Source organism: Zonotrichia albicollis, chromosome 1 (assembly GCF_047830755.1).
Source record: "Zonotrichia albicollis isolate bZonAlb1 chromosome 1, bZonAlb1.hap1, whole genome shotgun sequence".
NCBI lineage: Eukaryota > Metazoa > Chordata > Aves > Passeriformes > Passerellidae > Zonotrichia > Zonotrichia albicollis.
Window position 1 is genome coordinate 97,165,392 of NC_133819.1, and position 12,967 is coordinate 97,178,358.

Below are 12,967 nucleotides of genomic sequence, written 5' to 3' on the forward strand. Positions count from 1 at the left end.
GTGCTGAGAAATAGTGAGAAAGCGCTGCACTGAAGAGGAGCAGCCAGGCTGCACACCAGCTCCATAACATAACAGATCTGCTTTTGGCTCCATCTTGTAAGAATATTTTGGCCTGCCCATGACTGCAGTTGATATCCAGAGTATCCTGCAATGCCCAACAAAATGATTCTTAATGCACAGAGATAGTGTGTTCTGTTACTTATGTAATAATATCTCAATGATATAATAATTATTAATAACATGGAATATTTAATTTCTATACTGAAATGAAGAACTGTATGGAAGAACTATTAATACACTTTATATTTCTCTTTCTTATGGCTATTAGGGATTGCAATATTAAGGTTTTTTAATAAATTAAAAAGTGTATATTATGGGCACGTGCTTTTCTAAAACCTTCCTACAGTAAGAAAATATAGGCTACTACATTGGTTTAATTTTTAAGAATTTTGAAAGCAGTAACCTTCAAATACCAAAGAGAAGCTTTTTTGAATACTGTGGCGGAAACCTTCTGGAAATACAAATAATATAACAATCTCCTAATTTGTACTAGAAACAGAACTTTTTTACATATACTCAGATGTATTAGAAACAGAACACATTTACATTCTCAGTAACAGAGAGAGGGTTGTTATCATTATAGTTGGGGTTTTTAAACATTTCCTATACCTGAAAAAGACTGGGATAGCATATCTATTCCTGTTAACATGCTTATATATCTTCTAGGATGAGAGCACCATCTTGTGTTCAGTGTAAACAGCTGTTGCAAAGCAGGAAATGTTGCATTACAATGAATTCAAGAACTATAAAATTTGTTTGAATATTAAGATACAAGGTATTCTTACGTATAATGCACACAGCCATGAAAAGAAAATATTTTCATTAAAAATAATGCAGAATGAAAATGTTTAGTATTTTTAATATTGTATATATGATTTTATAAAAACATTTCATATAAAAGTAATTATTGTTTAAATTATAAACTAGAAAAAGAGCTTTTAATAAAATTTTCTTTAATTATTGATTTAATTTAGAATATAGTATTTTAGTCCTGTAAAAACCAAATAATTTATTAGAGACTTTATCAAAATATACCAGGTTGAATTATATGTGTAGTTCTAATTTTCTCAGTTGTGTTATCGTTATAATGAATTATTCATTGTGCTGAATATGCTATCTCACTTCTAGGCCAGTACCTTGGTAGATCTTGACTCAAGGCAGCTTTGAGACACAGGAGAAATAATACAATTGTATGTTAATCTTAATATAAAGTCAGGGCTTTTTTAAGAGCCATGAAAGGGATGGAAGGGATATGGTCTAGTCCAATCCTTTTGCTCTAAGCAGGGTCATCTACAGCAGGTGGCTCAGGGCTGTGCCCAGCTGGGTTTTGAATATCTTTAGTGATGGAAACACCACAACCTCACTGGGCAAACCAGCTATTGCACAGTGTTTGACCAGCCTCAAAGTAAAAGTTAGTTCTTGCATTTAAAGGGAATTTTCTAAATTTCCTTTAGTGCTCACTGCTTTCTGTCTTGTCGCTGGGCATTGCTGAGAAGAGTCTGGCTCTGTGTTCTTCACTCCCTCCCAGCGGGTGTTTGGATGCATTGACAAGAGCTCAAAACAGTCCCAGCTTTCTCAGCCTCTCCTCGCACCTCCAATATCTCAAGCCTTTAAAGGCCTTCATGGCCTCTTGCTGGGCTCCCTGCAGGCATCTCTGTCCCTTGTGTGCAGAGGAGCCCAGAACCTGACACAACACTGCAGACGTTGTCTCTCCAGTGCTAAATAGAAGGGAAGCATCAAACCTCTCAGCCTGCTGACAATTCTGCTTTTAATGTAGCCCAGGATGGTGGTGGCCTTCTTGGCCACAAGGGCACATTGCTGGCTCAAGGTGATTTTCAAGGTGACTTTATTGCATACCAGAACCTTTTCTGCAAGCTTGCTTTCTAGTCGGTCAGTCCCCAGCACATACTGGGGTATGAAATCATTCCTCCCAAGGCACAGGACTTTACATTTCCCTTTGTTAATCGGCTTGAAGATCCAGTTTACCCAGCCCATTGGGGTTTCAGTCAGCAGGACTTTTCAGAGATAGCCAAGAGTGGCTTCTCAGCAATGTGAGTCACCTACTGGGGGCACCATATAAGGACCCAGGAGTTCATGTCTGCCCAGTTGATTGAACCTTCCTTAACCTTAGCTCCTTCCACTCAGAGAAGTCATATTTCTGCTGGGATCATGCTGCCCTACTGCCACCACTTATATGTATCCTTCCTAACTCTGAGCTTAGTCAAAGTTAGATGGATTTGATCATAGTCCATTCATGCAGGATAACTGCAACCTTCACCTGATTTTTGGGCACTCCAGATATTCAACTGCTGAGCTTGGAGGAGGTGATCTTACAGAATCAACCAACTCTCCTTGAACTTGCATCTTTCCAGGACCACCTCCCATGGCATTTGTCCCCCCCATACCCCTCAACAGCGAACTTTTGCACTTCTGAGGCCCAGAATTATGACTGTGCTTTTTGGTTTGTTCCTTCTTTGAAGCATCCCAAACTCCATCATCTCGTGCTCCTGACATTCACCTTCCCAAATGATTCTTATTTATAAAAGTATGAGGAACAGCAGAGTTACCCTCATCAGCTCTGTGATTAGCTGTGTCAGGAAGTAATCAGTGCACTCTGGAAACTTCCTGGCTTGCTTGTGTTGCCCTCCACAGACATCATGTGGTTCAAATCCCCATTAGGACCAGGGCCTGTGATTGTGAGGCTTCTTCCAGCAGCCTGAAGGTTTCATTGACTGCTTGTTCCTCATCGAGTAGTCCAGACACAAAGTACAAAGTTGGTAACTTTCCACTGGGCTTTCCACTAATCATGAGCAAAAAGTCACTTGGCTCCTCACCTGGGCGAGCTCTCTGCATTCCTGCTCTCTTCTCTTATAAAGGCCATTTATATAGTGATGGGGAAGACAATGGAGTGATGGAGGACGGCTTCTGGTGTGTGGAGAGGTTTGTGCTGCTTTATCTAGTTGAAGTTAATGATAGCAGTAGTTTCCTTTTGTGAAAACATCTACAAGCTTGCTGTCACATACTGCTTGATTCCACTGTCATGCTGGATTCTGTAACAGCTTTAAGACTGCATCAGGACCAGATCCATCTTGCTGTGAAAAAATCTGGTTTTCCATCAGTTCATTTATCTTTTTTGTATTACTAGAATGTCCTTGATGTAGCATCCCAAGACTCCTTTGCTGAGCCTTTTTTTTGGGCAAGAAAGCAAATTTTTCCAATGTATAACAGGACTGACAGGTTTTCAGCTACCCTTTATGCTTTCATTCATTCCAACAAAATACCTTAATTAGAATAGGGAAAACATATTGACTTCTTGTCCAGTTTAATCACTCTGTGTTCATGGGACCACAGAGAGAACCTGGCAATTTTAATTTTCCAAACATGAACAAGGGGGGGCTGTTTGTCATTAGTTTTCTGAATCTTACCTTTGAGTTTCTCTCATGCTAAGTTTGCTGTAGTGTTCTGAAATTGCTTTGCTTCAATATTCATCTTCTTTTGACATTTATTCACATACCATTTTTTTCCTCCACCATTCAATAGCACAATTTAAGAAAACTTAAATTTCCATTCTTTTTTCCTCCTTTCTCTTGTTTTTCGTCTCCAGATGTCCCTGTCACCTTTTTGCAGAATTATTCCTTCTTAAATCTGAAAAATGTTCTTTTTTATTGCTCTTTATTTTTCTCTCATCTATGAATTTTTTCTAATTTTTTTTTCATTTGATAGAAAATCTCACTATTTTTTTAGTGCAGAATGAAATAACTATTTGACATTGTTTTTTTTCCCTGTAGATGCCTCTCTTTCTTTGTCTTATTTTCACTTCCTTGCTGCCTTCTCTTAGTTCTTCTTTTCTACTTATCACCACTATACCTCTGAATTCAGACAACACTCTATCCTTCTGACTTAACTTCTAAGATCCTTCATTCCACTTGGAATGTTTTTTGGCATTTTGGTTGGGGTTTTTTGTGTTTGTTTGGTTGTTTGGTTTTTTTTTTTTTTTTTTTTTTTTTGTGGGCTTCATCGTATAACCTATATTAATCCTGCAAATGATTGTTTGTTTGCTTTTGGTTTTTAATATTTCCCCATTTTTCCTGTGCCACTTTGTGAAGTTTCTCTGATTGATATTTGAGTCTTTTTTTGGATACACTTTGTATTTTGAATGGATGCCTCTTTAGATCTTCTTAGGTTTCTCACTTCTTTTTACTCAGAGTAGGCAGTGAGACTGTTCCTGCATGTGGGAAACATCCTAAAAGATCCTCACCTTGCCTGGTAACAGGGATTGTAGCCAGAGCATGAAAGGACGATTATGCCTTTGATGTGTTATCTACGTGATGTGTCACATCAGGATGTGGCACAGCATCCTCCAGGCTCAGCCTTCATTGTCCCCAAATGACAGCAACAGATAGATAAGGACTGACCCTAAATATCCTCCCTTTCTAATATCACATGTGCTCTTCTGATCTGCCCAGCATAAAGTAGAATCCTTTCTGTAACAAACTTAAAATTGACCAGACTCCTTGCACTTCAAGAGATGGTATCCCAGATTTAAAAACAAAAATTGAACAGTGGACAGGCTGCTTGATGTCTTCTGGCTAAGAGATAGATTGTATATCTAGTGTTTTATCTGAGTGAGTGGTTACATATTTGGGGAGTGCTTTTTGATTTTTTATGGCATTTATTCTTTGCTTAACACACCATAACTGCTCCAAATATGCCAGTTATGGATATCTTAACTTAAACACTTATTGGTAAGTAGATTTATTGACATGATCTATTGAGTCATACAAATACTTTGTATTGTTCTTCTTTTGCAAGCCACTAAACCATTCTCTCTGCTATGCATTTATGTTGTCATAGGAACTGCTTCTAAAGTTGCAGAGGAGAACAATTTCCATGAAGTATCAAGCTCGAAGTATCAGTAATACTGTAATAGGAGCATCATAACTGCTTTCTGATTAGCTAGGGGTCTTAGTTTATTATTTATCTCTCCCTTAAAAGTAATTATAATAACACTTTTGGGTTGCTTGAAATAAAAATAAATACATAAGGAGTTAATTTTTGACAATTTAACACTGACAAAGTTTGTAGCTCTTCTAAGTTACAGAAGTCTTTCTCTTTTAAAGAAGAGATATGAGGAGTAATTTATCTCTACTATATTATGTACTTTTGGAGCAATAGCTTCTCAGCCCCAACACCTAATGATCTCCCAATACTTCCATAAACACCACAGTTTAGCAGCATCTTCAGTACCTTCCAAAGGTTTTCCGGGAATTTCTTCATAGAATTAAAACAGAGCCATCAGTAAAACCATTTTCCTGCAACTTTAATCTGCATGATTCTTCCGGGTCATGGGCTTCAGGGGCACTGAAGACTGTTGTGCTTCTTCTTCATACTTGTGATCAAAAGGGTGCTTCTTGTAGCCTTTTTTATGACTAAAAGGTTTTTAAAATAATTTTACTTTCTCTGTGTATAGCTGGTCAGACACCCTTGATATGTGCCGTCAAGTACATACCTTCTTTGAGTCACAGAAGTTTTCTTATAAAATTGAGGTTTCAGGAAAAGCTTTAGAAGATGTTATCTGTCACTCATTGGATCAGTCTGGGTTACAGTTAACTCTTTTCATAGCAGCCCATAGGGTGATATGTTTTGGATCTGTGGTTAAACTGTTGATAACACATCGATGACTTCCCAACAATGTTTAGAATCCAACCTGCTACATCCAAGAGAGTCATACTAGGGGAAGATTCAGTCATTTTAGGCAAAACTGAGAACTTCCTGCCACAGAATAATAAAAGAGTTTATGGCTTGACTGCTCTCCATGTTGCATGTCACATATTTAGTAAGCACAAGGAATATATGTTGTATAGTGTTGTCCTATTATAGAATACATGGCCACTCCTAGATGTGTTTGTGGAGGAGAGCTGAATGGTTTGCTAATTTAATATCCATTGTCATTTTTCTCATTTTTAGCCCCTTGTGAAGCCAACACATTCTTTTGCCACAGTAATATGTGTATAAATAATACACTGGTCTGCAATGGACTCCAGAACTGTGTGTATCCCTGGGATGAAAACCACTGCAAAGGTAACATGTAGAATTGAAAAAGTTGTCATTTGCACTGCATGAGATACAGCATATAATCTTCAGTTTCTTGTTAAGTATGTGCCAAATGGGTGAAAGCTCAGAAGAGTAATTCAGAGAGACCATACATTAAGCAATAGAGAAAATGAAGGAAGGTAAAAAATGCCAGTGGATTTTACTTTCAGTGTTTTCATTTTTTTTTCTCTGATGTTGCATTGGTTATGTCCTGCTGTCTGTTTATGCACTTCCAGGAGGCTTTCTGATCACTTGGTCTCTGTTTTCCATACAACCTAAAGTATAATTAAATGTAATATTTTGGTTCCTTTGCCATAGTTGCCTTTGTAGTGAAGTAATATAGGAGTAGCAGGTGTCTTTTAGCTGCATGCTATGCCCATAATAGCAGTCTTATAAAGGAAGGTGAAATTAACACTGTAAGAAAGCAACCAAATCTACCTATAATCTTGTGAAATTGAAGTGCAAGGAACAAGCTTGTAAATACTACATCTGGGAATCAGATGTAATTTTTATTTCATAGGCAGGGAGTGATGTTCCTATCCATGATTTCTGTGGTTCTGTTACAAAAACCACACAAACAAGCCCCAAAACAGCATCTGTGTTGTCTTCAGGGAAAAGAGCTTAGCAAACTTACATTGCAGGCTAGGGAGAGAGTTAACTTCTGTCTTGTATCCCCCTGTCTCCTCCCTACTGCAGATTTGTTCCTGAAAGCATGGGATATGCCAAATTTAGGAACCAATCAAGGAAAAAATTCAGAATGAAGTGGATTAGCAGTCAGCCCATAAATCTACTGAAGCCTGTAGAATCCTGACAAGCAGTGAAATAGGGTAAAACACAAATGAAAACATACACTTCAAAAGAACACAGCTAAACTGTGGCATAGCATTATATTCTTCAAAGAAACTAAACAGACAATTGGGAAATTATTATTCATTCTCTAGTTCTTCACAATAGAGGAAAACAGAAAACCTTCATCACTTCAATTTCCAGAATGATTTTTATCTTTCCTTTGTCAAGTATCTTTTATCAGGTCTTGTGCATTTATCCTCTCTTGTTTTTCTGACTACAGAAAGGAGGTTTGCTGATTCCAGCAAAAATGTTGTTTGCTGCAGTGTTGCTTTTCCTAACTCTGCTTTTTCTCCAGAGTCTGTGTCAGTCAATTAGAGAAACACTGAGTGAATCTGCAAGCTTAGACAATGATCTACTGAAGACTTAAGTTTTGGTAACTAGGAGATTTTGAAGAGATGAATGCTGCTGTTTTGGTGCCAATAATTTCCATTTCAAAGGCTTTTTCTTAATTCCTTTTATATGTCCTGGGTTGCCAGGAAAAATTACACTAAACTAGGTGTTGAAACTTAACCACAATTGTCTTGCTATGCCCCAGAGAAACTGATGCAAACACTTTCAACTTGAATTTCTACAAGACTCAGTCACCATCTTGTGCCTGCAGCCTTGTGAAAGCCAATCACAGAGAAAGATGCACAAGAGGAGGGGAAGCTGGTTTTGTTTTATTATTTTACTGCATTTTTTGCCTTATTCACAACGCAGAATTTGCTGACTAACTTATTAGAGGCTTCTGAGCAAAGGGTAGTAGGTATGATCAGCTTTTGGATTTTTATGCCTGTTTAGAAAGGTTCTGGTAACTAATGGGGGGGGGAACAGAAATAACTTGCACAAATTTGTTTTTTTTTTTCCTTTCTGAAATCTAAATTTGAATAACTTTTCTATTTTCTCCTGATTTAGCTTTTTCATTGAATGCTGCCAAAACTCCTACTCAGCTCACAAATATTAGACTTAAATCCTGTAAAATCTTGTTCTTTCATAGGACCTAACGTCTTAGCTGCATATATTTACTGTAAGAGAGAGAAAATAATGAAGAGAACATCTGTAAAAGTCTTGGGGGTTTTAGCAGCCAAATGGAGTTCAGAGGTGACACTGAAGCCATCTGCTTGTTATGATGGTTGTTTTTTACAAAAAAATAAAATAATTATGTTGTTTAATTAAACTTGCAAGATACCCTGAATAAATAAGTTTCTAAGAGAATAGACACATAAAGGATTTGTGTGCTGCTTATTTGGCTTTCACAAATATCTGATTTCTTCCCCTTTTCTTTTTTGTTGGTGAGATTGATTAAGTGAACTCAGAAATAGACTAGGCTCAGCCTTGAAGTAATCTGTGAACCCATCATAGCTGTTTGTATTCTTGAACTGCAATTAATGCTGTGCTTTTTTGGTTTTTTTTTATTCCCTGTTGCACAGAAAAAAGAAAAGCAAACCTATTGGACCAACTTACCAATACCAGTGGGACTATAATTGGGGTGACGTCTTGCATTGTGATCATCCTCATTGTTATCTCTATTATAGTACAGATCAAGCAGCCTCGTAAAAAATTTGTCCAAAGGAAAGCAGACTTTGATCAAACAGTGTTCCAGGAGGTGTTTGAGCCTCCTCATTATGAGTTATGCACCCTTAGAGGGACAGGGACTACAGCTGACCTTGCTGACGTTGCAGATGACTTTGAAAATTATCATAAACTGCGGAGATCCTCTTCAAAATGCATTCATGACCATCACTGTGGATCACAAGTGTCTAGTCTTAAGGGCAGCCGTAGTAACCTCAGCACAAGAGATCCTTCTGTCTTGACAGAAATACAACCCCAGCCTGTAAAACCACTTGTTCAGCCCATGAACAGGAGAAACATCCTTGTCATGAAGCATAGCTACTCACAAGATGCTGCTGATGCGTGCGAGATAGACGAAATTGAAGAGGTGCCAACCACAAGTCACAGGCTGTCCAGACATGACAAAGCTGTTCAGCGGTCAGTATCAATAGATTTTTGATGAAGACTAACTATTGTGTAAGGACTTGATTGCCCAAACATATTCACCCCTTGATCATTAAAGACATATTTTTTTTCTTCTTTATTTATTGTTTAAATTTCTGTTTCCTGATAGCGCATGCCATTATATTATCTATTTCTGTCTCTCTTTCTCATCTCTGCTCCTCTTTCCTGAAGGATCCTGTATCTCTGTTTTACCTTTCTACTTTCTTTTTCTTTTACTGTTTTACATCTACCCCTATGCATACACACACAGGTCAACAGAGAACAGGTACAATTTTTAAAAACCAAAGAAGACTGTGAATTTAGATTTTTGGAACAGCCACATTACATTTCCTTGTAACTGAAGTGGCCTTGAATATCACCCACTGTTAGTCTAACCATCTCTAAATAAATTCATCAATAAATATAAGATACATGTATCCATTTTGAGGCATGACACAAGAATGAGGAACATAGTCCTGGGGCAAGGAAATCCCTTTCCTCATGGCACATTACCTTTTCTGTAATGAATGACAGTATTTCCAAAACTTAACTGTATCTGTTCCATTATTGATCACAGTATTTTGGTTTGTCAAATAAACATGGATAGACAGATTAGAACATGAGACCACATAATGAACACATATATATTTACATATAAAAAATTAATTAAAGGGAATATTTCTATTCAATAAAAAAGAAAAATCAAGCATAATATTTTTAATAAAAAGCTATTTCTTCTGTATATTGCACTTTGAATCAATGTAAATATGAATGATTAAAAGTTTACAAGTAAAAGAAAAAGAAAACAAAAAAAATTATGAACAACTTATTTGAAAAAGAATACATAACCCTTTTTTAATATATTTGTGTTTTCTCTTGCATGCATTATTTATGCATTTCTTCTTATAGTTTACATGTCCTCCATATTTTCTTTGCACATTAAGGAATTTCTTTATCTTAAAAAAAAAGACAGGTTTTTGGTTGTTTTAATCCAATTGCATGTCTATGTCTATTACTTCATGAGTAACTATCAGATTATCAAAGTGTACTGTTTATAAAGTATCTATATGCATATATTTATTTTCTTCTATGCAAACACTATTATTTTGAATGAAATAGCCGTAACATTCCAGGTTCTGCCTCATTGGGTCTCTAAGCAAACATGAGTCTGAGTACAACACAACTAGGGTCTAAGAGAAAAGCCTGAGGTAAGTAAATGTATCTATACAGCAATTGAACCATCTGTTGCTTTCCATTTTATTTGTTACATTGCTAAAATGCATATTAGGTCTCAAATTTTATGTCCTCTTGTATGGAAACAGGTTTGAATCTTAAAAAAACTGGAAGCCAGATGACCACGTCAGCATTGCAAACTAAACAAAATCTGTTCATTCCTTGTTTTGACAGAATTGCAGTCAGCCCTTAGTAAGAACTATCTTAATTCCAGCTGCATAATAGTCATGTGCTTTGCATGGCTTTTGCATTTCATTTATTTCTTTCTTAATTAATATTTATGGAAATAAATGTTAGAGCCTCAGCATGTGAAATAGAATGTAAAACTTGGCCATTTAATTCAAGTCAGTAAGATGTGGAACTATTTGTTTTCAGTTAATTTTTTTTTCATCCAATCTTGTGAAGTGTTGGGGGAAGAGTGTGTTGTTAGTATTGATAAATTTAGAGGTTCTGTAGCACTAAGGTTAATGTTTCAAATTAAACTTACTTTCTGGAGTATTTTCTTAGACTTTCATTTTGCATTATTTTTATCAGCACTTAATAAACATAATTTCAGATGTTTATAATGGAGCTATGGATAACTGCTACTCTGTCAGTTTATATATGTGTATATATAAACATAGATATGTGTATATACATTTTTATGTGTATATATGTATAAAGAAATTTTATAGTGAAATAATCCGTTAATGGTTTTATTGCCTGTAGATGGCTTAAGGAAATATTTTTCTGCATTTTTTTTTCTTCAGAGAGAGCATATTTTAACTTAGTTTTGATTTCAGAAAACTATTCATGCAGTAATGCAAACTCTGAATGGAAAAATCTATAATGAACTATCTCATCTCTCTGAAAGAGGGAGTAGACAATCTTCCAATTTAATTTAATTGCCTTTATGCAAACCTAAGAGGTATAGACATATCTTACCTCCTTAGCAAGATATTCCCATTGCACAAAAATACATTTCTTTTTTAATCTGGTTTCTGGCCACAAAGTGCTCCTTAGTTATTAAATATATTTGAAGATTTGCTGGAAACTTTAGGAAGAAATTAGTTCCTGAGATTGTCCTTTATTTGTTTATTTATTTATTTATTTATTTTAAGTCATAGTTTTCTTTAAGTTACTCTATGTCTGTTATTTACTTCTATGTTGTGTGATATGTTGAAGAAGATTTACATTGAATTTTTGTTATATGTACGTTGTTTTCATTATATAGACTGCTTGAGAATAGTGCGCTCCTGGGTGATTTTGAACATGCTACAGTGAAATGTGAAACTATCGTCCTTGGAAACACCAGATAGAGGTTTTATGGACTCTGACCAGCTATTCTCTTATCATGAAAAAATTCAGCAGTGTTGAGTAAAATTACTAGAAGGCAATAAGACTTTGGTTATTATGCTTATCAGTCATTTATCTTTTTGTTTTTCTCTCTTCTTTTTGTTGCAAGTAAAATTCCCAATTTCAGGAACAATTTATTGAAATCAGGTATTTAGCCATTCATAATCACTTCAATAGAAACGTTTGTTGGATAAGCATCTAGCAATATGACTGAATTTGACATTGAGAAATTAATCTGCATGTATGTTACTGAATATTTGAGTTGGCAAAAATCCCTTTATTAGATACATTGTAAAAAGCATGCATTCACAGTTATTGCTGTTACTGTTCCATTTCTGTGTCATATGCTTGCTACTTGTAACTTTTATATAAAAATACATAAAATAATGTGTAATAATTTCGTACCTTGAGTTTAATGCAATGTTTTCTTTTACCTAATTTACCAATCCTCAGGAGATTAAGCTCAAAATGTAGTTTCTAGGAAGTTGAAACACAGATAGAGCAGAGAAAAAACTGTCTCTCCTCCCTCAATTACTGAACAGAATACGTTAATTTTTAGAGAATTGAATGAATTCATAATAGGTTGATCACCTAATTTCAGTTAAAAGGTTTGTGATAATCTATGTATTCCATACTGTACTCTTAACTAATTTATTTCCACAGCATTTATTAGGAAGTTTGCTTCAGTACAGTAGAGTAGCAGATTTTTGTCAGTTACACAAATCTTATGGTTGGGTTCAAACTTTAGAAATACAGACACAAACGATTTCCTTATGCAAGACGAAGTTATGTCTGTAATTCAAGCTGTCAGTATTAGTAACCAACACCAAAATCAAAATTGAGAGGTTACGTTTTTATAGAATTACTATAGTTTGAAGAGCCACTAGTATGTAAAGTTGAAAGCCTCCTCATCTAAGAACTCAATAGCCATGCATAAAATCATAGTATCATTATCTATTTAAAGTCTATCTTTCAAGTTCCCTTCCAAAACAAAGCTCAGCTCCTTCTGAATTATCTTGCGTCACTCATGGTTGTTAGGTTTTTCTGCTTAAAAATGTTGCTAGATTTACTAGAAAAATTGTAAAGAATTCCAAATATGTTCCGAAACTATAAGTACATGGGGAAAAAAGAAAACCTAAAAGACTGACATAAAAAAGTAAGGTTATCTATATGAGCTATTTAAATATATATTTGCATAATTAAAATACAGAAAATCTGATTTCTAAAACTATGACATAATAGTGACATGAGAAGAAGGGTTTCATGTATTTGACTACTTTTATATTTACAAGGTATTTTACAACCTTTTTTTTTACCTTGAATAATTTGTTTTCACATATTAGCTGAAAAACAGTCCTCTTTCTTCTGCAGTCATTGAGTCATCCCTCAGTTACATGGGTTTGCAGCATGCACTAATAGTTCA

General features: G+C 35.5%; 1 protein-coding gene across 3 annotated transcripts in view; it reads left to right on the plus strand.

The window, feature by feature from the left end:
- Positions 1-11,941, plus strand: part of NETO1 (neuropilin and tolloid like 1) — a 62,119-nt gene extending 50,178 nt beyond the window's left edge. For 2 of the 3 annotated variants that reach the window (XM_074547772.1, XM_074547763.1), the window contains 4 exons: positions 6,028-6,141; positions 8,412-8,970; positions 10,110-10,184; positions 11,423-11,941. In XM_074547772.1, the coding sequence (XP_074403873.1) occupies positions 6,028-6,141; positions 8,412-8,970; positions 10,110-10,170 (734 nt within the window). In that variant the 3' untranslated portion in view covers positions 10,171-10,184; positions 11,423-11,941. Of the gene's footprint in view, positions 1-6,027; positions 6,142-8,411; positions 8,971-10,095; positions 10,185-11,422 lie in introns of all 3 variants that reach the window. The other variant, XR_012581861.1, reaches the window with a different exon arrangement.
- Positions 11,942-12,967: the final 1,026 nt, after the last annotated feature.